The sequence below is a fragment of the Onychomys torridus genome, chromosome 23 (assembly GCF_903995425.1).
Source record: "Onychomys torridus chromosome 23, mOncTor1.1, whole genome shotgun sequence".
Classification (NCBI taxonomy): domain Eukaryota; kingdom Metazoa; phylum Chordata; class Mammalia; order Rodentia; family Cricetidae; genus Onychomys; species Onychomys torridus.
This window is the reverse complement of record NC_050465.1, coordinates 44,905,443-44,933,003: the sequence shown is the minus strand read 5'-3', so window position 1 is coordinate 44,933,003 and position 27,561 is coordinate 44,905,443. Positions and strand designations below refer to the sequence as shown.

The 27,561-nt window shown below is 45.3% G+C and overlaps 1 protein-coding gene across 4 annotated transcripts in view; it reads left to right on the top strand.

Moving 5' to 3' along the window:
* Ica1l (islet cell autoantigen 1 like) overlaps nt 1-26,963 on the top strand; it is a 57,462-nt gene extending 30,499 nt beyond the window's left edge. For 3 of the 4 annotated variants that reach the window (XM_036173541.1, XM_036173542.1, XM_036173540.1), the window contains exons 8-14: nt 982-1,107; nt 7,701-7,799; nt 8,607-8,692; nt 11,112-11,155; nt 17,141-17,401; nt 18,921-18,995; nt 25,297-26,963. In XM_036173541.1, coding sequence (XP_036029434.1) covers nt 982-1,107; nt 7,701-7,799; nt 8,607-8,692; nt 11,112-11,155; nt 17,141-17,401; nt 18,921-18,995; nt 25,297-25,412 — 807 coding nt within the window. In that variant the 3' untranslated portion in view covers nt 25,413-26,963. The remainder of the gene's footprint in view (nt 1-981; nt 1,108-7,700; nt 7,800-8,606; nt 8,693-11,111; nt 11,156-17,140; nt 17,402-18,920; nt 18,996-25,296) is intronic. The other variant, XM_036173543.1, reaches the window with a different exon arrangement.
* Nucleotides 26,964-27,561: the final 598 nt, after the last annotated feature.

Here is a 27,561-nt window from a genome sequence, read left to right as displayed (position 1 = left end):
AATGGCGAGATGAACATTTGTTTGCCACAGTATCTCAGTTCCCAGAAGTGCTTCATGACAGCTGGTGATAGTAGTTGATTTTTACTACCCAGTGGCATTTATTAAGGAATAATGTATATATAAATACCTCAATGATTTAGAAATATTAATGCTTCCCCACATTGACTATGTCTTCTATTTATCCTTCTAAATGTATTACATTTTACTTATTGTTTGTGAGAGGCATATATACCACTAGAAGATGCTCATCTTTAAAACTTTTTATTACACTTACTCATTTATTTTGTGTGTGTGAGTACATGCCACAGCGAACATGTGATCGGAGAGAACAGCTTGTGGGAGTTGGTTCTTCTCCTTTGTGGGTCCCAGGGATCAACTCAGGTCACCAGGCTGAGTGTGCCTTTGTCCACTGGGCCATCCCCTCAGCCCTTCCATTTTTTGCTTCTATTCTTACCATATGCTGCCCATGTCCTAAACATTTGGGATGTTTATTTTCATCTGGGACACTCTTTTTTGGTTTTTTGAGACAGGGTCTCTCTGTAGCTTTGGAGCCTGTCCTGGAACTGGCTTTGTAGACCAGGTTGGCCTTGAACTCACAAAGATCCACCTGCCTCTGCCTCCCAAGTGCTGGGATTAAAGGCGTGCACCACCACCGCCCAGCTAATTTTGACCTTTCATCTCAGGTTTTCTCACCTTACAGTTAGTTAGCTACTGGAGTGCCAGTAAGATGTAGGGCACATGTTCTCTGACCTCCCCCTCCACATACACACACACACACACACACACACACACACACACACACACACACACACACACACGTGTATATAAGAATCTCCTACCACGAGCAAAACTAGCTAGTCTCCCTCATTCACCATGGGGTGGTTATGACACAGAGAAAGGAATTGTTGAAATTCCACGTGTCAGACCCCTTGGATTTCCATCTTTGGTGTTGGTAATAATGGGCTTTTTTTGTGATTGCAGGTACAGATCCAAGTGAGAAATAGCAAAGGTTCTTTTGACAAGTTAAAGATGGATGTCTGTCAGAAGGTGGATTTGCTTGGAGCTAGCCGCTGCAATATGCTGTCGCAGTCTCTCACTACCTACCAGGTACGCACTCTGGTCAGCAGCTTCTTGCAGTAAAGACGAGTGTGGAGAGTCCTTCTGACAAGTTGTCTAGTGGTGCCCGAAAATCCATTATCAGTGGTCAGGCTCCTGTGACAGCTGTAACTGACCTGTTGACGTTCTGACAGAGAACCGTAAGGCTCTAAGTGAAGAGAGACTCAGGGACTGTCTATCTGTACTTTCACACTATTCTCTTTTGGGTCCCAGCAGGGTGAGAGACTTAGGGACTTCTGAGGTGGAAAGGGGATGGCAAGCTGGGCGGTGGAGGTGCAAGTCTTCAGTCCCAGCACTCAGGAGGCCGAGGCAGGCAGACCGATTTCTGAGTTCGAGGCCAGCCTGGTCTACAGAGGGAGTTCCAGGACAGCCAGGGCTACACAGAGAAAACCTGTCTTAAAAAGGCAAATGAAATAAAAATTTGAAAAAAAAAAAAAAAAGGAAAAGACAGGGGGGATGGTGAGGAGGTAAATTTTAAGACTCAAACTCTGGTCACATAAACTTATGTTTGAAGCAGTAATGATACTGTGGGCGCATCCAGCTGTGGGCTCACACAGGTGATCTCAGCACTCCAGGGCACAGGCAGAACTGAGAACTCAAGTCTAGACTCTATCACCAAACTAAACAAATAAGCAAAAAGAATGCCATGGTCCAAAAAATTTGAAAACTTTTGTGTCAAGTAATAATAAAGAAGATGAAGCAGGCGGTGGGATTAAAGGCCTCTTTAATCCCAGCAGGCAGAGGCAAGTGGATTTCTGAGTTCGAGGCCAACCTGGTCCACAAAGGGAGTTCTAGGACAGCCAGAGCTGTTACACAGAGAAACTCTGTCTCAAAAAACAAAACAAAACAAAAACAAACAAAACCCTAAATAAATAAATAAAAATAAAATGAAGCCAAAGACAATTAAGTAAATGGAAATTTGGCCTTAAAAAAATCCAAGTTAATTTAACCCGCTTCTCTTCATCTACGTTTTGCCTCAGGGATTTTACCTTTCTTTCATTCTGTATGTCCTACTTTCCTGATTCTTCCATGTCTGTCTGTCTGTCTGCCCCCCCCCCCCCCCCCCCCCCCCCCGGCATCTCTTTTTCTTTCTTCCCTGGAGCCTAAATTTCTCCTCCTACTTACTCTCCCTGCCCAGAAGTCCCACCTATACCTCCTCCCTCGCTATTGCCTGTTCAGCTTTTTATTAGACCAATCAGGTGTCTTAGGCAAGCAAGGTAGTTAAACAAATGCAACATATCTCTACATAGTTAAACAAATATTCCACAAAATAAACAAATGCAACACATCTCTACATAGTTAAACAAATATTCCACAAAATAAACAAATGCAACACATCTTTTTTTTTTTTTTAGCTGAGGATCGAACCCAGGGCCTTGCACCTGCTAGGCAAGCATTCTACTACTTAGCTAAATCCCCAACCCTCTCTGCCATATCTTGATGAGTCCAAAGTTGTGTATGTAATCCACCTTCTATCCTAACCTGTATCACTAACCCAAAACCATCGTTTTAGACTTCAAAACATTTTCTTAGATAGACAATTTAACTTTTATGTCTCTCAACCCCTAAACTTTACATCCCTATGTGAGTTTCTTTTCTGAATTTGGTAACAAGGGAAACTATAACTATCTTGTTTTCAGCTCCATCAGAGACTAGAGAAGGAGGTAATATCTGAGTAAACAGGAAGTACAGAACAAGCACATTTCAAAACTATAGAAATGACAGAGAGCCAGGCGGTGGTGGCACACGCCTTTAATCCCAGCACTTGGGAGGCAGAGCCAGGTGGATCTTTGTGAGTTCGAGGCCAGGCTGGTCTACAGAGTGAGATCCAGGAAGGGTGCAAAGCTACACAGAGAAACCCTGTCTCAAAAAACCAAAAAAAAAAAAAAATGACAGAGACATCTGGCTGCCTGGACAGTCACCCAAGTTTCCTCTGCAATATTGGGGGCATCCATCTTTGACCTACAGGCCTAGACTATCTGACATACTTTTCTGTGAAGCAGGAATTTTGAAGGACTGCCCCAAATTTGGCAGTCTTTTTCCTTTGTGTCCTGCTTGTCCAGTTTGTACAGTATACTGTCAGCAGTTGTCACAATGAAAGCAAACTCCACATGGACGCTCTTCGATGCCCATCATCTTTTTATGAAGTAAATTGGTTCTGCCAGGAGCAGACATGTTTTACTGTCATGAAAAGCCTTAGCTATTAAACATCTTAAATGTCATATTCTGTAAGTCTCTGAAATGTTTGAAGATCATCTATCTATCTAAAATATATGTTTGACCTTGAAAACATACCTAACAGGACTACAAGTTTGATTGTTATAGATGACTAACTGCTAACTTGGATTTCTTAATTATCCTAAACAGTTTGTGATAATTTCAAGTACTAGAACTTTATAATACATTTTTAAGCTGCATAGGTACAATATCTTAAGAGTAGAAACTGATATATAGTATAACAAAAATAACCTTAAATTTGTATCAGTATACAAAAATCCTTACCAATGTAAAATATTTGAGATGAATAGTTGTTTTTATCCTATAGTACTATATCTTCACTAAATGATGACAAACATCCATAACCCACCAAATGACCAAAAACCACCCACCTCACCTCTTGGGAATGTGGGTGTTGTATTCTCTAGACTGCTTCATGTTATCTGGGGGTGGTGACATCCCCAGGAGACCCTGAGAAAATTAGATAATGATGAAGTCCTAAGAAAACTAGCCATAACATGTGTTGTCCAGTCTCAGTGTCATGAGAAAGTGTAGGTATATCTGAAGTCCTGGCTAGAATAGTCTGTAAGGCTGAACATTTCAGCTAGCAGCCTTTAAGTTGTTCTGAATACAGAACTCTGGGACTCTGTAGCCAAAAAGATTTATGTCTCATCCACTCTCAGAGCTCTTTCCATTAACAAGGGATCAGCATGTGTCACCTGTCTTGTAGTTTTTCTAGGTTTATTTCTTTATGTCTATAGTCAAGATTTTCAGGGGGTCTCCCCCAATCAAATCTGGTCTCTATTGATTTTTGAAGGAATCCACAGGCTTTCATTTCCTGTGGAAACAAAAGCATAACCTCTCCCCCAATGCAATACATTTTCTGACTCCCATTTTAAGATTAAGACATCCCTTGAGTATCTAGGCTGTTTAAATTCAGCAGTACCTTTTAGAATCCCATGTCTCTAAGCAGCTGTTGTTCACTCATCAGCATTCAAATAATTAAGTCAGCAAAACGCCATACAGAGCTCCCTGTGTATTTCCCATCTTTATGTGACTTATTCTTTTTATATTACTCTTTCCTTTAAAGACTTATTTTTAAACTATATTTAAACTTATTTTCCCACTTTCCCCCAGTCTGGACCTGTTTTACTGTGCACCTGTAGCATTCTCTGATAGTGTGAGCCAAACCTTGAACTACTAAGCAGCAGCTAGGCCCTCTGTGGCTCTGCCAGTTGGCTCTACCAGCTCCCAGGATCCATGAGAACTGAGCCTTAAGCAGGCGAGCCTGGCTGAGGGTTGTGTTTCAGTGGGAGCTGCATTGAAGCACCTCTGCTCTAGGAAGTTGGTGCCTGCACGGTGGCAGGCGTTTTTTACTGAGCTTGCTGTTTCTTAGTGTGCCGGCTGTTCAAGTGCTCTGCTGCACAGCAGCGCCTCCAAGAGGAGCTGTGTCCAGTTTTTTCTTCGGCTTTCTCAGGCCCTGTGTGGCAATTTGAGCCCCATGTTGGGCGCCATTTGTAGCTGGAATTTTCTTTGGGCTGCCAACCAGCTCCCAAATAAAGAGATTTATTATTAATTGTCAATGCTCAGCCTGAGATTAGGCTTTTCCCTCCAGCTCTTTTAACTTAATTTAACCTGCGTCTATTCACCTATGTTTTGCCTCAGGGCTTTTACTTTTCTTTCATTCTGTATGTCCTACTTTCCTGCCTCCTCCACATCTGTCATTCTGGCCCCTAGGATCTCTCTGGCATCTCTTTTTCTTCCCCCAAGCCTAAATTCCTCCTCCTACTTACTCTCCCAGCCCAGACGTCCTGCCTGTACCTCCTCCCTTGCTATTGGCTGTTCAGCTTTTTATTAGACCAATTGGGTGTCTTAAACAGGCAAGGTAAAACAACAATACACTTTTACTTAGTAAAACAAATGCACCACATCTTTTTTTTAATTTAAATATATTTATTAAATTTTCTTTCATTTTTACACATCAACCCCAGTTCCCCCTCCCTCCCCTTCTCCTGCCTCCTCACCTCCCTCCCACTCTATCCCCATCCACTCGTCAGAGTGGGTAAGGCCTCCCATGGTAGTCAACAAAGGCTGGCATACCAAGTTGAAGGAGAGCCTAGCCCCTCCCCATTGTATCAAGGCTGAGCAAGGTATCCCACCACAGGGAATGGGTTCCAAAAAGTCAGTTCATGCACCTGGGATAAGTCCTGGCCCTGCTGCCAGGGACCCCACAAACAGATCAAGCCACACAAGTCACCCACATTCAGCGGGCCTAGTTCAGTCCCATGCAGGTTCCTGAGCTGTCAGTCCAGAGTCAGTGAGCTCCAACTAGCACTGGTCAGCTGTCTCTGTGGGTTTCCCCATCATGATCTTGACCCCCTCTTCTTTTTTTTTTTTTTTTTTTTTAATGCGAATGTCGTTTATTGAAGGAGGGAGGAGGTCTTAAATACAGGCTTACAGCACAATGAGAGAACCCCGGAGGGCAGAAGTTCGCTTCTGATTTTATTTTTTGGAGCTGAGGATCGAACCCTAGGCCCTAGCAAGTGCTCTACCATTGAGCTAAATCCCCACCCCCGCTCCTGGTGTTTTACAGTCTTGCATCTAAGCTGTTAATGCTCAATATGCTGGATACACAGACAAGGAGCTTCCCTTAAGCATTCAGGAGGGTGGAATCTCGCAGGGAATTAGCATAGGGAGGATATCAAGGTCAAGGTCAGCAAGCAAGGCAACAGTTACCCAAAACAGAGCTAGAGACGTACAGGTCCCCCCCTTTTACCAAAAAAAATGAGCTTCTGACTTAGGTTGTGTGGGACGTCAGGAGGTCACCTTACCTGTCATGGAGACACCTGTCCAGGCCACACAGGTGCTTTGTCTTAGGTTGGTGAGCTCCCCGCAGGCATTACCGTCTCTGAATACTCATTATCATACAGGCTCAATTGTGTGAGAGCTGCCAAAGAACTCTAAGTGGTGCTGGGCTTGCAATCTGTGTGTTCGACACAGAAAAGACCATCAGAAGTCCTAACCCACCCATAGCCAGTAGGCTAAAGGCAGCTGAGCCATTCCCTTCCTTAATGAGCCTTACCACCAGTTAAATATTCTGCAGCACTCACCTGCACGTTTGTTGCCCTCATGTCACATGAATAATCTACAGTGAATACTAGCTGTTTACAAGTAGTAATTGCTCACTTTAATGTGTATTTCAAAACAGCACGTAGGAAACTGTATTTGAATGAGGAAAGAATTAGTGAAAGAAGGTGGTTATTCATTGCTGTATTAAAGCAGTATTCCTAATTCAGTTTAGTACTATGGAATCAAGACTCAAAAAAAAGATGTCCTTGACAATGAAAGCAATGGCAATCTGTAGTTTAACAGCTACGAGCCTGGTACTCCTCCATTCATTCAGCCTTTGTCTTGCAACAGGAATCTTGAAGCATCAAGGAAGATTACAAATTATCTGAGTTAGCTAAATAACACATGAAGGGTCAAGGAAGGCCAAATTTAATAATAAATATTTTCTGTAATAAAAAGATAGTTATGGGGTGGTGGTGGAACACACCTTTAATTCCAACACTCAGAAAGCAGAGGCAGGTGGATCTCTGTGAGTTCTAGACCAGCCTGGTCTACAGAGCAAGTTCCAGGATTACACAGAGAAACCCTGTCTCATAAAAACAAAACAAAACAAACAAACAAAAAAAAAAACAAGGAGGAATAGGAAGAAGGGGAAGAGGGGGGGGAGGGGAAGAGGGGGGAGGGGAGAGGGAGAAGAAGAATGGAAGGAAGGAAGAAAGAGAAAAAAAAATAAAAGGAAAGGCACACACCTTTAATCCAAGCACTCCGGATTAAGAGGTGAATTTCTGTGAGTTTGGGGACATCCTGGTCTACATAGCAAGTTCCAGGCCAGCCAAGGCTACATAGTAAGAATGTCTCACAAAGCAAAACAAAACACAAAAAAGGATCCTGTGGGCCAATGAGATGGCTCAGCAAGTGAAGATGTTTGCTATCAAGGCTGATGACCTGAATTTGGTCCCTGGGACCCACACAGTGGAAGGAGAGAACCAACTCCCACAAGGTGTTCTCTGACCTCTATAGACACACCATGCTTATATATGCTATACACATAAATGCTTATATATGTTAACATAAAGATTACACATAGAGAGATTGGTGTTTTTATGCCTTTGGTGTTCCTGTTTTGGATTCCGAGGCTTTTAGGTCCATTGGTTTTCATTCTCTTATTAATGAAGAATTGTGATCTACGGTTCTTTCTGTTCCCTATACTCGGACAGTTGTTACTGAGCACCACAGCAGTGAGGAAACCGATCCTTAAGACAGGGCAGAACTGTAATGTTACCTTTCTTTTTCCGCAGAGAACATTGCTTGGGTTCTGGAAGAAAACAGCTCAAACGATGTCCCAAATCCAGGAGGCCTGTGCTGGCTTTCATCCCTATGACTTCCTAGCTCTCAAGGTATGTCTCCAGGTTCTCTTCTTTAGCTGTATCACACTTCATTAAGTGATAACACTGGAACTTTCTTTGGCTCGGCTTAGTTTCAAACCCATGGAACCTTGGGAAACATTTTCCCCACTGCTAAGGATCCAAAGCCAGCAGTCGGAGTAAAATGCCCAGGAGCCTTGCAGGCTGAGGTTCTAGTATGCTAGGAGAGGGAAGGGGAGTAGATGCAGAAGAGGCACGGTGCTGGAGGCAGTGGCTCAGGATCAAGAGCTGAGCTCTTAAGCCAGGCAGCGGTGGCGCACACCTTTAATCCCAGCACTCGGGAGGCAGAGCCAGGTGGATCTCCAAGTTCGAGGCCAGCCTGGGCTACAGAGCGAGATCCAGGACAGGCACCAAAGCTACATGGAGAAACCCTGTCTCAAAAAACCACTAAATAAACAAACAAACAAATAAATGCTTCAGTGAATAATGTATTATTTATTTAGGCAAAATTATATGCCTAATTTCTCCTCAGAATTGAAGCAAAACATCTTTAGTTATGTATTGAGGGTTACCGTACAGGCCGACATGGCAGTGTGTTTTCTTTGGACCTATCACAAGTTGCTGACCTTTCCCTAAGGCTAACCTTCCCGTAGGCAGCCAGGATGAAGAACTGTGTGCAAGGGGCTCAGTGTAATTACACCAACCCACATTCCCACAGCTCTCACTCTCTGTTCAGAACAATTTCTATTTCATATTGTTGTCTAAAGTTTCTACTCTCCCTTTGTTTGTAAAAAGAAATAGAGTTTTCAATCTACTGAACATTAAATTTCATATCCTTAGCGACTACAAGACACACCAGGCAACCTCACTGCAGACTACAACGAAGAAGCAGCAGAAGGCAGCCGACTCACTGCAGACCTCAATAAGTAAGTAGGTGGAAGCCGTCTCTGCTGCTGTGGAACCCCTGGATGCATCTCCTCTCTGGCTCTATGTCACTTTTCCAAACAACACAAGCATTTGACGTATTTCTCCTGCCATCAACATGGTAGGCACAGGAGAGAACGGTACCAGTCAACTGTGGTGCCGACTCCAGGCTTCCGTCATGAGGAAGAATGTGCATTGTGTTAAGAACCGAGTACTGTAGGGAAGTGTAGGCAGATATTTCTTCCTTACCTGTCAGATCCCAATAACCACTCTGACTTATATTAATTATAGCTGCTCGGCCAATAGCTCAGGCTTATTACTAACTAGCTCTTACAACTTAAATTAACCCATTTCTATTCATCTGTGTATTGCCACGTGGCTCATGGCTTTACCTGTCCCCCAGCAAGTATCGCTATCTCCGAGTTTCTTGGCCACTCTTCTGACCCTGCCCTTCCTCTTCCCAGCATTCTCCTAGTCTGGCTGAAGAGCTCAATCTCTTCCTGCCCAGCTATCCGGCAATCATCTTTTTATTAGCCAGTGAGTCATATACAGTCACAGTGTAGAAAAAGATTGTTTCACAGCAGGGAAGCCTGAAGAGCCATCAGGAGCACAGGCAGGTCCAGGACCAGTAACTGTTAGAAATCAATCTCCAAATGACACAGCCAAGCCTAGGAGCTAAGGCCTTGCTCATGCCCACTTCCCTGTGCTCTGCCCAGGCTTTGCTGTCTTGACAGCACCAAACTCTGCCGGGAGTGACAGGTACTGTTGAGTTGATGGTGATCCCAACAATAGTATTTCTCTATGGGAAATCCAAACTAGATGTTTGTACATATAAAATGTATAAATAAGATTTACCGTTGTTCTTTGTTGACATTTAAAATCATGAATGCATTCAGGAGGCAGAGGCAGGCGGATCTCTGTGAGTTGGAGACCAGCATGGTTTACAAGAGCGAGTTTTAGGTCAAACAGAGCTATGTAGTGAGATCCTGTCCAAAAAAAAAAAAAAAAAAGAAGGAAAAAGAAAAAGAAACAACAAGAAGAAGTCATGACTAAACAGTTTTCCATTGTCACAGGGAAGCTTTATTGAAAATGTCATGTATCTTCCATAGTATAAAAGCTATTCTTTTGAGTTACCAAGCAGTTTTACAAACACTTCAGCCAAGCCGTTCTAAAAATAGCATATACATGTACTATCATCGGAAACTTCATTCCAAATCCTAAATTACTTACTCTGAAAGGTTTTTTTTGTTTTTTGTTTTTTGTTTTTTGTTTTTTGTTTTTTTTTTTGTGACAAGGTTTTTCTGTTCCACTCCTGGCTGTCCTGGAACTCACTCTGTAGACCAGGCTGGCCTCGAGCTCACAGAGTTCCACCTGCCTCTGCCTCCTGAGTGCTGGGATTAAAGACATGCACCACCACTGCCTTACTAGGTTTTTAGTATTTTTTTTAATTGACACTGTATTAGTCTTTGCATGTCTTTAAAGACATACTAACCGGGCGGTAGTGGCACATACCTTTAATTCCAGCACTCGGGAGGCAGAGGCAGGCAGATCTCTGTGAGTTCGAGGCCAGCCTGGTCTACAGAGCGAGTTCCAGGACAGGTACCAAAGCTAATTGATTAGGATAATTCTAATTTACAAAATAAGCTCCAAAGTCTGTGGGCAATGCTCTAAGACACAGTAAAAAAAAGAGTAAGAAACAGTGGTTTCTTCAGTGAGTGCAAAGACTCCAGAAATTTCTACGTAATTCTACCCCATGTTCTCCCCTTTTTTAGAAGGCCGTACTGAAAGAAGTCATGAATGCAAAGGAACTGCTGTGTGTTCCATGTGTCTTGTGCTTGTAACCTGAGACATCACTCTCTATTAAATAGTGTGTCCAGAAAACAAGCCTCATGATAAACAAGTTTTCTATTTAGCCCATCATCTTGTTATTAAAAAGGTTGTGGACATTCCGGAGTTCAGATTTCCAAATTGGGAATATTCAACCTTGTATTGGTCCAGTGCCTATGATCCAGATATACACTCTGAATTACTGTTTACTGAAATAAGGGGTGGAAAATAAGAACAGGGAGCCAGGTGGTGGTGGCCCATGCCTTTAATCCCAGCACAGGCAGGTGGATGTCTGAGTTTGAGGCCAGCCTGGTCTACAGAGTGAGTTCCAGGACAGCCAGGGTTGTTACACAGAGAAACCTTGTCTGGAAAAACCAAGGGGGGGGGGGGAAGGGTGTGGAAAAAAAAAAAAGAAACAGAAGAATAAGGGTTTTTACAGCCTGTGCAGATCTATAGAAATAGGACACACTCTGTTACAGACTTCGTCTACACACACAAGTGTTTTATGTACCTCTTGAATTAAAACTTTAATTATATGAAACTGGGGGCTATGAACCTCAAATGTATTTTAACCAAAATCTGTTTTTACTTTAGAGTAGCTCTGTCAGAAGAGGAAGAGAGACTTGAGAGAGAACCAGGTAAGACGGTAGATGCGCCAAATTGAAATGACCACATTGTAGTGGCAGGATAGTTTGTCACACTCTTAAAAGATGGTTTTAAAAGACTGGTTTAAATTACATTTGAAAAGTTGCCACTTTGTAACTCTACTCTGTCCACTTCTCAGGCCAACTGATAGTTTTAAGCCACATATAATTGGGACTTTTAAAAAGTACAGTCACACACACACACACACAAAAATACAGTCACAGTCCCTAACATATATACAGCATGTGTCCCCGCAGGCCAGAAGAGGGCACCAGACCTTATTACAGATGGTTGTGAGCCACCATGTGGTTGCTGGGAATTGAACTCAGGACCTCTGGAGGAACAGTCAGTGCTCTTAACCACTGAGCCATCTCTCCAGCCCCCAGCCCCTGACTCTTTTTGTTTTTCCGAGAATAGGGTCTCTGTGTATCTTTGCGCCTTTCCTGGAACTCACTTTGTAGACTAGGAAACTCACAGAGATCCACCTGCCTCTGCCTCCAGAGTGCTGGGATTAAAGGCGTGCGCCACCACTGTCCGGCTGTCCCTGACTCTTAATGGAAGAATTAAATCCATTTCTATTTTTAAATCATTGCTAGGTATGATCTTGCTACATGTCCCATTCCTCCCCACCCACCCCCTTTGGAGACAGGGTTTCTCTGTGTAACCCAGACAGGCCTGAGACTCGCTATGTAGACTAGGCTGATCTCAAACTCAGATCCAGCTGCCTCTGCGTGCCAGCATTAAAGGTGTGCGTCAGCATGGCCTCCCACCAGCATGGCCTCCCTTGCTACTGCTGCTTTATACGGGCTTCCTAGTTTCTCCTCACCTTACAGTTTCCCTGTGGGTGATTTTCCTTCAGTGTGCGTTGAGTCCTTTCTATTTCTGGTGTGTTAACTAGTCTTTTGCTTTGTGGATTACCTCAAGACTTACCAATCAAACCTCTTGTTTATAAGATCAGTGCTGTAACAGTAACAACTCAACACTGGTCACAAAGAACGAAATGTGAAAATACTAGCTTCAGAAGATAGAAGCTGGAGGTGCTCAGCAGTTGAAGGGCACTTACCGCTCTTGCAGAGAGCCTGGGTTTGGTTTCCAGCACCCACAGGGCAGCTCTCAACTCGATCTAACTCCCACTCCAGGACGCCATCCACTGTCGCTGGCTGTAGTCAGGCACCGCAGTATCCCCTCTTACTGTGCATATCATCCGAGGCGCCAGCCCCAGGCTCTCATGCAGTAAGTTGACATCTACTTCCCTTGTCTTCCCCAAGTGGACAGTTGCCTTCTATATTACGACAGCTGTCATTTGGGGAGAGATGGGATAGGTAGCCCTGTAGTGACCAACACTGAAATACTGGGTCATAGTTGGGTTCTACAGCCTAAGACCAGCAGTGAGGAAGGACAGGGTTAGGACCAAAATGGACTCTCTGCTGCTGCTGCTGCTGCTGAACTCACGGTCCAAAACTACTGCGAATAGCTTGTTAATGCCAGACTGACTGTAAGTCTAATCAACATGAGCCCAGGGTCTCCCTGACATTCGGGCAGGCCCTGAGGCCTGTCCTCAGCACTGGCCTAGGGACAGGGATCATTAGGACTGCCCCAATGTTGGGTTCTACCAGCCAGCAATCACATTTCAGTCTTGCTTCATGTCTACCCAAATTTGGGAACTTTGGTAGTAGTTAGTCACTTGGCCTAAATCATACTAAGCTAGGTTCTGCCACAGAGACCAGTGCAATTTTGAGCCTGTTCACCAAGCAGAAATGTAGTGCTCAGAGCGATGCAGCCCACCAGAGTGGGGTCTGCACCTGATGCCACTGCAAATCGGGTAGCTCCATCTTAAGAGCTGACCTAAGGATAGAGTCCTCAGGTCTCCTACTGCTGGGTTTCACCTAGTGGGCCCTATGCTGAGTTCTAAGGTGAAGTCCTGTGATTACTGCCCTGCTCTGAGCCCCAGTATGACGTCTGAATGGGAAGGGCTGATGGATAGTTACTTGGCAGTCTGGCTAAAGGCTGGAACAATGGTTCTCAATCTGTGGAGAGCAACCCCTTCGGGGCTTGAATCACCCTTTCACAGGGGTTGCCTAAGACCACTGGATAGCATGGGTATTTACATTATAATTCATAACAGTAGCAAAATTACAGTTAGGAAGTAGCAACAAAATCATTTTATGTCTGGGGGTTCCCACAATATGAGGAAGTGTATTAAAGGGTCTCAACTTAGAAGTTTGAGAACCACAGGGCTAGAGCATCAGTTGGTGGTGCTAGGGGTAGGGACTGTGGGGCCATCTGTCTGTCTGTCACTGGGTTTCACCTAGTGAACTTAGTACCACATTTCAAGCTAAGGCTTGCACTTAGTTGACTCCCTCCTCCTAAAGGGCAGGTTATCTGCGCCCCGCTCTCCTGTGAGCTTCTTGGAGTTGGAGAGGGGTGAAGCAAGAAATGCTTCCTGCCGTCTTCGTGTCCCGGCTTCCCTGGCTCTTGGGGAGATAACGAGAGCAACCCAAGCTCCAAGCTGGCATCTGTGGAGAGACCACTCCCCACCCATCTGCTTGGTCTCTGGGGCTTAGCCACCAGCCTGCTCCTCATCTCCCCCTCCTCTTTCTCTTATCATGCATTCCTTCAGTTTGCTGAATAGCTAAGTGACTGGAAGTCTGAGTATTAAATATGACATCCAGTCAATGCGCACATAGCTTCTAGTTTTTTGCCTTCTTGCTAGTACATGCCCCATGAGCATTTGCTGAAAACTGGATTTTGTAAATGTGTTTTAGTAACTCTGGGTGTTAGTCTCCCACTTGTTTGTTTTTTAGTAAGACGAGGAACTACTTTAATGGGGTCTGTTCTTCATCTTCCCCTCTCTTCCCCTCAGGGTCAGGAGACTCTTCCCCTGTGGCGGCAGCTTTGTCCGTTTTGCAGTCTTTCCCTGACCACAGCTGGCTCGTCAGCGCCACTCATTTCCAGCTGGTCGCTCTACTGACTTCAGGAATGTTACAGTACAAATTGTTTCACAGACCAAGCAGTCACACTTGGACTCTATTTGAGGAACCGTCCCCCAAGTCAGTTGTTCTGACCCCTGCCAGCTTCCTCCCTGGTTCTTTCAGGCAAAGTAGCTGGCCACGGTTTAGCCTCTACATCCAGCAAGAGTGTCTTTTTCCCGAGTCTCTTAGCATAGCTCCAGTGTCTCTGAGAACATTCTTAGGCTTGAATTCTCTGCAGTTGTTGGAGCATGGAGTTTCTTTGGGAAGGTTAGGAATCCTCTCTTCTCTGTCTGATGGTTGAGCTGGAGCATGGGCAGTAGTGGTGTGCTTCTGAGTGGCACCCTCGCCTTTGAAGCTGAGTGCTTGTGAGGAGGGGTAGCTGGACCTTAGGTGCTCTTGGCTTGAAACCACCATTTCCTCTGCAGGGCCAGGGACCGTGTCAGTGGTGAGGGACAGGAACTCAGCTCTACCGTCACCTCCAGCTCCATGAAGAGACACCCCTAGGGGCTGGAGAGATGGCCTAGAGGTTAAGAGCACCTACTGCTCTTCCAGAAGTCCTGAGTTCAATTCCCAGCACCCACATGGTGGCTCACAACTATCTGTAATGAGATCTGGCGCCCTCTTCTGTATACATAATAAATAAATAAATCTTTTTAAAAAAAAAAGACACCCCTAAATGTTTTAGGGACCTCAACTCAGGGAAACTCAAGGTTTATGGCTTCAGAAAAGAATTCCAGAGCAGAACTGGAGTCTTATTAGGAGGAGGGATAATACGCCCTTCTAGTATACAGATGTACATGCAGACAAAAGCACCCACATGCACAAATAAGTAAATCTTTAAATATTAATAGTGGAGCTGAAGAGATAGCTTAGTGGTTAAGAGCATTGGCCACTCTACCGGAGGACCCAGGTTTGATTCCCAACACACACTTGGTGGCTCACAACCATCTATAACTCCAGTTCCAGGGGATCTGACAACTCCAAGGACACCAAGCATGCTCACTAGTACATATACACACATGCAGACAAAACACTCATACACATAAAATACTAATTGAAAACTGAGACAGGCATTAGGCAGCTGGCTCAGTCAATATAATTAATTGCACAAGGATGAGGACCTAAGTTTGGATCTTCAACACCCACACGAAAAGTCGAGTTTGGGAATCAAAATGGCTCAGCTGGTGAGGCACCTGCCATCACACATGATGCCCTGAGTTCCTTGCCCAGGAGCCACATGGTAGAGGAAGGGCACCTGGGAAAAGACCACAGACTGGATCCAATGGTAATTAAAAGATCTATTCATTAGCTGCTCGCAGGATGAACAATCTCAAGTGATTAAGGCAACTCAAAACAAATCTTTGGGTATCTTCATAAGCAAGTTATGGAAGCAAGAAAAGCAGTCATATCCTAACAAGTAGATGTGCACAGCTGTACATTTTTGTGTGGGGTCATTGAGTCAGAGATACTGTCCAGTGACAAAGGGTTGGTGGGTACCAAGATAGAGACCCAGCATAAAATGGAGCTACTAACAGAACCCACTCCTTGAAACTGACCTAAGATCTTCACACACATGCCACCACATGCGCACATATAAACACTGGTAAATACACTCAGTTAAAAATTCTGGTCAGGTGAGGGTGGCACATGCCTTTAACCCCACCCCTTGGGAGGCAGAGGCAGGTGATTTCTTCTGAGTTGCAGTTTATGAAAAGTCCTATTTTACAAAGATTTAAGCAGTAGTAAGATGCTCAGGGAAAAAATAAGACAGACCTAAGCGTGGGCATGGGCTTCTCAAGGGAAAGTTACAATTAACTGCCTTAGCATTAGCTCTATGAAGTTACATATCAGAAAGTTAAGAAACCTTTCTCAGCCAGGTGGTGGCAGCATTTGTCTTTAATCCCAGCACTTGGGAAGAAAAGAAACCTCTCTCTCTGACAAATCAGAGTATATGGAGCCTGTGCAGATGCCCTGACAGAATTATACTTTTTAAGGCAAAACCTACAGCCGTAGGGTCACACAGGCTTTCAGATGACTCAGGAAGCCGCAGGGCGTCAGCTGAGACAGAGAAAGAACTTAAGGGAGAGTTACTTGTGCTGATCTCCGCTTCTTGCCAGTGAGCAGGGCCCGCTCTTCCCCTTAATTCCTCTGTCCTCCTTCCCGGCACTCAGTGTCCATCCGAGGGGAGGCGATGGGAGCCTCTGCTCTTGACTGTAGTTGTGGGATTTAGCCTCAGCTAAAAGGACAGATTGTGAAATGGGGGGGGGGGTGGGGAGCCCCTCAAGTGAGACTGGGTATTCCAGGCTAGAATGGCTATGGTGGGAGAGGACTGTCCTCAGTACGAATACCACAGGCTCTCCAGGTCTTCCCGAATTCTGGAGCTTTTACGTAAATGTCTTTTGGGGTTATTTCATATCCTGAATAGTCCTGGGACTTTCACTGGTCATACTGGAGTGAAGGCCCTGTGAAGGGCACCGCAACCTCTCCTTCATTCTTGGTATTTATCGCATGGATTATGAAATATTACCATAGTGTTTCAGGAAGTTTTTTTCTTTCAGCTAAAATTGTTTCACTGAAGGTCTTAAAACAGTAAAAGGACTTTTTCTAGCCTTAACATTGTTTCACTCCTGTGATCAAAGCACGTTGTCTATCTCCTCCCCTTCTTGAGCATGCTGCGTCTATGTGCAGGAATCGGTTGCCATGGAATCCCCGCGCCACGCCGCCGTGGGTGCCGGAGCATCGCCTCGCTCCTTGTGTCCCTTACCGCACAGGCTTGTGTGGTCTCCATCTCACAGGCAGGAGCTTACTGTCTTCATGGGCATTCACAACTGTTTCCACCATTCTGATCTCAGTCCTGTCTCGTTAGAAATAACTGAAGACTTCTAATCAATAGAGCTGTTGTACAATCATGCTAATGCCATAAAGGAGAACCGGATCAGTTCTCCAATGTCCTGCGCTCGTTTCCTCAGAAGGAGGTAAACCCCTTGCTCTTCTGTTCTCACCCAGCAGCTGCAAGAGCTCAGCCTAGAGACTCGCTGGAAGGAGACGATTTTGAGAAGGAATTCTCGTTTCTGAGCAGCCTCCTAAGCCCCACGTCTTCAAGTGCTAGTGAATGCACACAGGAATGCCAGCCGGCCTGCAGGAGCCCCAGCGCTGACCTCCGCTCCCAGGAGCCCTCAGGGGGGTCGGGGCCTCGCTCCTCCTCCTCCTCCCAGTTCCTTCCTTCACAGCTCTTTGACCTGGGCCTTCATGCTGGAACGCGCGCCAGTAAGTGTTGATGAGACGTTTGGACGGGGCTTTGTGGCTGCTGAGCCCAGCTCCTGTGGTTGTTGACGCTAGAATCAGGGGAAAGGGATTTCAGCTTCACCACTACTAGGTAAAGTCTGCAGTCACACCAACCGACAGGACAAGTACCAAATGTAAATCACAGCACAGCTGCCAGCAAGTCTGAAACAAGGGCTGTCTCCTTGCATCCTCCGCCAAACCCAGGTGCTCCACACCCATTGCTCCAGCCTCTGGTTTACAGTACTGACCTACTAAGCTGCTCCTGGGTCAGGTGATGCCAACACCACCCCAAGCAAAACTTGGTGGTTTTTTCCTACAGGGTTCAGAATTACTGGGGGGGTGGGGGGGGGGCAGGGGTGGACACTGGAGAGAGCGGGGGTGTGGGTGGGGGGTGTGGGGCAGAGGGCTGTCCTAGCGAAGGGGTCACCAGCAACCCCACGGGTGGTCCTGTGTCAGGCCTGCACCTTGGAGTCCTTCTGCCCCTCGTCTGTGCTGGTCTCAAACTGAGCCCGTCCTGTCCCCACTCGGAACTCACTTGGTTGTCTGTGCTGCTGCAACTGAGTCCCACAGGTCTCCGGCCTCTCGGCTCCTCCTCCACACGCCTCCAGTCACTCCCACAGACTTGGGTCAGCACACCACTTCCATTTTTATAAAAGCACAGCAGGGTGAGCTAGCTGCAGGGTAAAACTCATCTGCATCAGCTCTCTCACCTCCAGACTCACTTCAAAGTTCCACTGTCCACCACCGGGTTAAGTACTTCCAGAGTCCCGAGGGCGCCGCCACCTTTGGATTTTTGAGACCACATTTCTCTGCGTAGCCCTGCTGTCCTGGAACTTGCTCTGTAGACAGGTTGGCCTCCGCCTCAGGAGTGCTGGGATTAAAGGCCTGGGGCACCACTGGCCACTACTGCTTCTTTAACTCCCGTTCAGCCTTCACGTCAGCTCAGACAGGAGTCTGAGCTGTGGACTTCCAATCCAATCCTTGAACTTTCTGAGGCACATGGAAGTGGGGTCCACATCTCCTGGGACTCCAGTGGTTGTTTCCTGTTTTCACAGCTGTAGTGGTAGTGCTTCCTCCCGTATATCCCTGGATCTCATCTCTCAAAGTCCCACGACCCCCAGCAGCAGTAATGTTTTGTGCTTTACAGTAAAACACTGCTCTTCATACTTATCTACAGGCAAAGCAAAGGCGTGTGTGAAGTGATTAAATAATCAGTAAAGATTTGCTGACTATCTTAAAAGTAAGAATGGGCATGATCAGCCCATCAAGCCCAGCACAGTAAACCAGCAATCCTTAATAACAAATAAGGAAAGGAAGGAAAAACAGAAAGAAAAAAAAAAGTGTACAAGTTTGCAAACCTCTCTCAATGTCTGTAAATGTGAACACTCCCCATCAAAAGGCAGAGACTAAGGAGATGGCGGTCAGTCAGGTACTTGCTTACCTCTGGCAGACGGAGAATCCAGCTTTTGACCCTTTCTTTTTCTCTGTGCTCCCCCCAAAGGCTGGGTCTCCCAAGAGGAATCAGAACACTCAGAGAACCTGACAGTGCCTTCACAGAGTCCCAAGAAATTAAAATGTAAGTCACCTCTTTTCACTGCATTAATACTCAGTGAGATTCAGGAGAATTTAGAAAAGGACCACTTTGCCTCATAGCTGAGGACCGAGAATTCCATGTGGCAGACTGTCATGGCTCATAGTACACAGAAAGCAAAGATACTGCCGGGCACAGTGGCTCACGCCTGTAATCCAGCACTCGGGAGTAGGAGGCAGGTGGATCTCTGTGAGTTCAAGACCAGCCTGGTCCACATAGTGAGTGAGTCTCACTCTCAAACAAAACCACCACCAACAAAACCAAGCAGAGGTCCTGAGAAAGGCCCCGAACCCAGGCTGCTTTGCTTTGTGAGGGAAGGCACAGCAGGAAAAAGGTGGCTGTGGGCTCTGGGCATAAAGTAATAATGAAAAGTCTGGTAACTCAGAAATTAACTCATGTAGGGCGGTGGTGGCACACACCTTTAATCCCAGAACTCAAGGCAGAGCTCTGGGTTCGAGGCCGGCCTGGTCTACAGAGTGTTACACAGAGAAACCCTGTCTCTAAAAACTGGGGGAGGGGGGATATATTAACTCATTAAGTGTGCCACTTCATTAGTCATTAAATGCAAACTGAAGCTGAAATTCAGGACCCAGAACTAGCTCAGAAGTCGAGTGCCTATCTAACATGTGCACGTGTGGGTTCAGTCCAACACCATGAAAACAGGGCAACACCCATGGGAAAGCCAGGTGAGATGGCACTTCCTTTAGTCCCCAGGGGCCAATACTCAAAGACCGAGCAGGAAGAGCCAGCAAGCACAGGCCATAGCTGGTTAGAGGCCAGCCCAAGCTATGTAGCAAGACTGTGTTACAGAGACCAAGCAGCAACAGGCCAGCCCCAACCAACATTAACAAAACCTAAGAATGCAACACTGTGGCTACAATGAGAAGACAATCCCTATGTTCACAAGGATGTGGCAGGAAAGACAGCCTTAGAGATTAAAGAAGTACAAATTAAATGGAATATTAGGAAAAAGGTTTTTGCAATCTCTGTTTTAACTGGACATACATATATTTATCATTAAGCAATTCCATTCCTAACTAGACAAGTTCATTTAGATATAAACCAAAATAGATGCATAAGATTCACCACAATACTGCTGCTCAGTTTCGAGGGGGTGGGATGAGGAGTGATCAGAATGATGTCATTTTACCAGAATGGGAGGGTGAAGCAGGAGGACTGCCATGAGTTCAAAACCACCTCTCTCTCTCAAAAAAAAGAAGTTTCTTTTCTTTCCTTTTTTTCTTTTTTTTTTTTTGGAGACAGGGTTTCTCTGTGCAGCCCTAGCTGTCCTGGAACTCACTCTGTAGACCAGGATGGCTTCAAACTCAGAGATCCATCTGCCTCTGCCTCCTAAGTGCAGGGATTAAAGTGTGTGCCACCACCGCCCGAGTTTTCTTTTTCTAATCACAGATAAGGAAATTAATTTTCTGTCTTATAATTTTCACACATTCATCAAGTAGGTGTCAGGCATAGCCGTGATCACTGGCAGCCTGTCTGCTTGCTCTCCCATGTCATATGTAAGTGGCACTGTATGACTGAAGCAGAGGTGGAAACTTACCCAGCATCACTCACTGGAAGTAGAACGCACAGGACTCAAAGATGTCCTTGCATGTGGACAGCTGACTTGACCTCAGTTCCCAGAACTGCAGCTGGACCCAAACAGTCAGGCCGCAGGCTCTTCCCTGACACCTGGGGCCTCAGATACAGCAAAGAGGGTTCCTGGACTCTGTTCTGAGTTGGACTACATTTATCTCTCCGTGATTGTGACCCAGTGCATATACAGTTCTTGGATTGTCCTTATGGCCCCTGTCATGGTTTCTAGACTCCTTGGCCTTCAGGGATGTGCTGGCTAGTTTTATGTCAACTTGACACAAGCTGGAGTCATCACAGAGGAGGGAGCCTCAGTTGGGAAAATGCCTCCATAAGATCAGGCTGCAGGCAAGCCTGTAGGGCATTTTTCTTAATTGGTAATTGATGAGGGAGGGCCCCAGCCCACTGTGGATGGTTCCACTTCTGGACTGGTGGTCCTGGGTTCCATAAGAAAGCAGGCTGAGCAAGCCATGAGGAACAAGCCAGTAAGAAGCTCCCCTTGGTGGCCTCTGCAGCAGCTCATGCCTCCAGGGTCCTGCCCTGTTTGGGTTCCTGTCCTGACTTCTTTCCTCCCCAAATTGCTGTTGGTTATGGTGTTTCATCCCAGCAACAGTAACCCAAAGATAAGGGACTAGTAGCCTTTTGAAATGACCCAGTTATCAGCTGTGTGTGATCTGTTAGTCCTCGCTCTCATGTATCAACATGTATCCTTGAATATGTTACAGGAAATTTTGCAGGCTACTGACATACAAAACTTTCCATTCTAGGAGGTACTTAAATGAAAGGGATTGAAACATTAATAATTAGGTGGGTTGAGGGGCTGGAGCGATGGCTCAGTGGTTAAGAGCACTGGCTGCTCTTCCAGAGGAGCCAGGTTCAATTCTCAGCACCTACATGGCAGCTCACAACTGTCTAACTCCAGGTCCAGGTGTGCAGGTGCTCAAATATACAATAAAACAATTTATTCTTTAAAAGCAGGGTTCTGCTTTTTTTGTTGTTTTTTTTTTTTTTCCTTTCTTTTTTTTTTGGAGCTGAGGATCGAACTTGGAGCCTTGCGCTTGCCAGGCAAGTGCTCTACCACTGAGCTAAATCCCCAACCTAGGGTACTGCTTTGTAAGAGTGATAATGCATTAAAAAACAAAACAAAACAAAACCCTGTCTGGCAGTGGCAGTGCACACTTTTTTTCCATAATAAAACCCTTTAAATTATATTCTAATTATTGTTATTATTATTTTGCCAGAGCTGAGGATCAAACCCAGGGCCTTGCGCTTGCTAGGCAAGGGCTCTACCACTGAGCTAAATCCCCAACCCTATTCTAATTATTAAAGAACATTTTAAAGTCAACTTAATCTTTTGAGCACAGATGCTTTTGCCAACTGATTGAAAGGACACATTTATTTTTTTTATTTTTATTTTTTCTGGATGAAAATTCAAGCATGTCCTAGTTTCGGGTTTTTTTTGCCATTTTTTTTTAAACTAAGAAATTTTCTACTCACCCTACATACCACCCACAGACCCCCCTCCTCCCCCCACTCCTCCTTCCCAAGCCACCCCCATCCCCACATCCTCCAAATCAAGGTCTCCCACGGAGTCAGCAGAGCCCAGCACACTGAGCCGAGGCAGGTCCAAGCCCCTCCCCACTGCACCACTCCAAAAAGCCTGCCCTTTAATCCCAGCACTTGGGAGGCAGAGGCAAATGGATCTCTGTGAGTTCGAGGCCAGCCAGGTCTACAGAGCAGGTTCCAGGACAGCCAGGGCAGTTTAGGGTTTCTATTGCTGTAAGAAGAGACACCATGACCATGACAACTTTTATAAAAACAAACAGACATTTGAAGAGGCTCTACAGTTTGAGAAATTCATTATCATCATGGTGTCCCCACCATGGTGGCATGCAGGCAGACGTGGTGCTGAAGAATAGCTGACCGCCCTACATCTTGCAGGCAACAGGAAGTCAACTGACACACTGGGCAGTATCCTGAGCATAACCCACCCCCACAGTGACACACTTCCTCGAACAAGGCCACACCCACTCCAATAAAGCCACACCTCCTAATAGTGTCACTCCCTATGAGATTATGGGGGCCAGTTACATTCAGATTACCAAATTCCACTCCCTGGCCCCCATAAGCTGTGACATAATCATAATGCAAAATGCATTCAGTCTGACCTTAGCAGTCCCTATAGTCAGTAACAATCCCAAACTTGTTTCAAAGTTCAAAGTCTCTTCTGAGACTCATGCAATCTCTTAACTGCAATCCCCTGTAAAATCAAAATTAAAAAGCAGATCACATACTTCCAATATATAATGACATAGGATACATTACCATTCCAAAAGGTAGGGAAGGGAGCACAGTGAGAAATACTGGACCAAAGCAAGATCAAACCCCCTGGGCAAACTCCAAACTCTGCATCTCCATGTCTGATGTGGAAATGCTCCAACTCTGTTCAGTGCTGTTGACTGCAACACACTTCTCTCTTGGGCTGGTTCACTGTTAGCCACATTCCTCAGCAGGTATTCCATAACTCTGGCGTCATCTCCAACATCGTGGGATCTCCAAGGTAATCCAAGCTTCAACTTCACAGCTTCAGGCAATGACCTCTCTACTAGGCCTCCATTCAGGGACACCCCTGACGAATGCCTGGCCTCAGCAACTTTATTCCATAACTCTTTCCTTCTATCCTTAACTCTAAAGTCAGAACCAAGTGGCTGGAGCTGGAACATGGCCCCCTTGTTCAATTACGTCTTCACCAACTTTCTGTCTTTCCCGCCTAAGCTTGGCTGTCCTGACACTTGCTCTGTAGACCAGGCTGGCCTCAAACTCAGATCTGCCAGCCTCTGACTCCCCAGTGCTGGGACTGTATAAGTGTGTGATTTCATTACCACTAAAAACCACTTACAGTGTCTATGCTAGGCTGTTTTGAGTTTTCCTCTGCCAACAGAATTAATCAAAAACTCTTCACTTTAGCCTCAGGTGGACTCTTCAGACAAGGGCAAACAGCAGCTACTTCCTTCACCAAAATATCACAAGAATGATCTTTAGGCAACATACTAAAATCCTTCTCTGAAACCTCTTGAGGTGGCCCCCACAGTTCATCAGATCACACTCAGCACCACTGTCTTCCGTGCTCTACTAGTATGGCCCATTAAGTAGCATTTAAAGCATTCCACTGCTTTCCTAACCCAAACTCCCAAAGTCCATATTACTCCAAACAAAATCATGTCAGGCCTACGACAGCAATCAATATCCCAGTCCCTGGTACCAAATTGTGTCTTAGTTTGGGTTTGCTTATTGCTATGAAAAAACACCAAGACCACAGCAACTCTTATAAAGAAAATATTTACTTGGGGTGGCTCACTTACAGTGTCAGAGGTTCAGCCCATATCATCATGACAGGGAACTTGGTAGCATGCAGGCAGACGTGGTGCTGGAGGAGTAGCTGAAGAGTCGTAGGTCTTGCTCTCAACAGGGAATCCGCTAAAACACTGGGCAGTATCCTGAGCATGGGAAAGCTCAAAGTCCCTCCTACAAGGCCACACCCACTCCAGCAAAGCCACACCCCCTAATATCGTCACTCCCTATGAGATTATGGGGGCCAATGACATTCAAACTACCGCACAAACAAACAAAAACCACTAGGGTCTGAGCCACAGTGTTCTTATCAAAATGTTTTACATTTTAAAAAATTGCTTTTAGAGAGGGAGAAAATGTGTTGTCTCTCTATGATCCCTGGGGGGTCAAACCTGGCACTTACCTGCTGAGCCACCTCCCCAGCCCATGATTGCAAATGTTTTGACGAGCATTGGGCATGATGGTGCATAACTATAATCCAAAATTTAGGAGCCTGAGACAGAGAATGACAAATCTGAAGCCAGCCTGAGCTACAAAGCAAGACTTTGCCTCACAAGAGAAATAAAAATTAAAGAGACAGCTTCCAGATGTATAAATGATAATGTTAGGAGGGATTTTCCCCTTTATGTCTAATATTTTTGAAGTAAATAAAAGTAATATTTATAAAGTATTACAAAAGTAGTATTTATTTATTTTGGTTTTTTAAAACAAGATTTCCTTGTGTAGCCTTGGCTGTCCTGGAACTTGTTCTGTAGACCAGGCTGGTCTCAAACAGGTGGCAGATCCACCTGTTTCTGCCTCCCGGGATTAAAGGCATGTGTCACCACCTCGTGGCTTTATTTTTTTTATTTCGTGTGTATTGGTGTTTTGCTTCCATGTATGTCTGTGTGAGGGTATCAGATCACCTGGAACTGGAGTTACAGATAGCTGTGAGCTGCCATGTGGGCCCTGGGAATTGAACCTGGGTCCTCTGGAAGTGCAGCCAGTGCTCTTAACCACTGAGCCATCTCTCCAGCCCCAACAAAGAGGTTTTAAGCAGAGTTTAAGTTTTTTTGGGGGGGGAGGAACAGAAGTTACTTTAACTTTAAACCTTTTCTGAGAGCATTCTATAAATCATCTGAAATTCCTTCTAAGATGATCCTCGTCACCATCCCCAAGAGACACCAAACAGAAGTTACTTGCATTTGTGGTTTAAAATTATCCTTAAGGGGATATACTGAATCATTGTCAGCCAACGTTATTTTTATTAAGCATCTGCTTCAAAATCACAAAAGTAGTACAAAAGTATTATTTCCAAAAGCTGAATCTCCTTAATGTCTTTTTTTTTTCCTTCCCTTTTTACCAGCCCCCAACAATGGTAACCAAGACATGTCAGCCTGGTTCAATCTATTTGCAGACTTGGATCCCCTCTCCAACCCAGACGCCATTGGACACTCAGACGACGAGCTTCTCAACGCCTGACTGGGGTCACAGGTTCAGGGGTCTCAAGGCAGCACCCGTGCAACATTTGCCTTTGTGGAGGAGTCCCACTGTGAACACACAGAAGTGTGTGTTCAAGACCGACCACCTGCCTGCCAACCTCAGCCAGGGGGTCTGGCGTCTGAGCAGCCTGTGTATTTATTATGCTGGATGTGCAAGCTGTTGATAGTATGTGGGAGTTTTTAGAACCTCCCGAGTCTGCAATACTGAGAAACCAAACTTACGTCTAATCACAGGAGCACGGCGTATTTCTTTGGGTAGTGTTTGATAGTTACGTTACTTTGCTGTACGTGGGTAGAGAATAGGAATAAAGCGGCTATAGTTTGGGGTTGGTTTTTTGATACTGGCAGGTGTTTTCTGTTTGGGGGAATAGCTCTCTCCTTGATTACAGTGTAGAACAGGACTAGAGAACTCGGGCCGCTTTACTGAATGAAATTCGAGAAACTTGTGCTTGCTTTTCTGTATTGGAAGATAAATGCAACATTGTCTTCATTCACACACAATCATGGGGACCCCCGAGAAAGCACTGAATTTTCATGGGGAGAGCGGCAGGATGGAACTCCTCCTCTTCTGTAGAGATGGAGAACATAGGACTGGACAGGCTGTTTCACACACTGCCGCAGCACGTGTGGTGACGCATCCTTCCCACAAAGGACACTGAGGGAGAGTGCTGCCTACCTGGGCAGTCTTCCCGAAACCTCCAGAAACTTCTCCAGCACCTCATGTTATATTCTTACCTCATTTCTTCACACGGTCTAACCCCGAAGGCTTTGACTGACATGGAAGATTCCACCGGGAGTAAGGGGCGGCCCATGTTCTTCCTTTCCGTCTAACCCGAGATGGCGTCTGATCTTAAGCCAAAGCTACAGGCAGAGGCTGAGGATCTAAGTTCTGGGGCGGGGGAAGGCTGGTTTAGTGGCGGGTGGGGAAGCCTGAGAAAGCACGGCTCAGAGGTGTGCCGCTCACTCGGCTCCCTGCGCACCCTTTAACGTGGGGAGTTCCATCAACCTCGAGGAATGATAACTTCGTCTTGGTTCTGTGCTCTTTCTTTGCGAGGGTATTCTTCCCAATGAGTGACTTCACAGTTATCTATCGTCCTCGTAGATAGACGTGTCAGAAGCAGCCTGTTATCTGGTATAACCATACTTCAGTGAGCAGGAAATCAATGCCCTGTCCAGACAAAGTCTGAACCCTCAACTATGAAAATGAAGGGTCAATACCTTCCATTTTCCCAGATCAAAGTTATCACAAATCAACACATGCAATTATCACTACTCAGTTTTTGGTTATCTTTCAATACAATGTATGGTTTATTTCCTAGTTAGCCAGGAAGCCACATTAACTGCCTTACTAAGTTTTGTTATAACTTCAAGTCAAACAATTCCATTCAGTAGCTCATTAAATGAAAGTTATTTATACTACCTTCTCATGATTAAGTAATTTGAGGCTCAATCATTAATAATTTGATGGTTGAAAAAGAAATTTTACAGGGCTGGAGAGATGGTTCAGCGGTTAAGAGCACTGGCTGCTCTTCCGGAGGACCTGGGTTCAATTCCCAGCACCCACATGGCAGCTCACCACTGTCTAACTCCAGTTCCAGGGGACCCGACACCTAGGCAAAACATCAATGCACATGAAATAAAAATAAATTATTAAAAAAGAAAAAGAGATGAGAGAGGGATCTGTGGTTGATATGTAAAGTGAATAAAAACATTAAAAAAAGACTAAGACATTTTGCTGTATTGAACAAACCAAAGAAAAAAAGGGGAGGCAGGACAGTAGCACTTAGCAGGAAGGTGGCTGCCGGGGAAGGCATAAGTTATCCTGACCAAGGAAGACTGCGGAACACCTCTGTCAAAATGGGTATCTTCTATACTGAATGGAGGAAACGCCTATATTCTACTTTATTTTATTTCACATGAGACTTCACAGAAAGTTAGAAAAGCCCCATCGGAGCCACATTTACTTTCTCAAGGGATGCACAAATGCCAGGTCATAAAAGACCAGACTGGTGTAAACTGTACTTTCTGAAAATTTTAGTTGTATAGTATAGTTCTAATATCATTAGAAACATACTGTATTTCAACAAAATAGATTTCAGCATTTGCACATTGAAAGGAAATGTATTTCC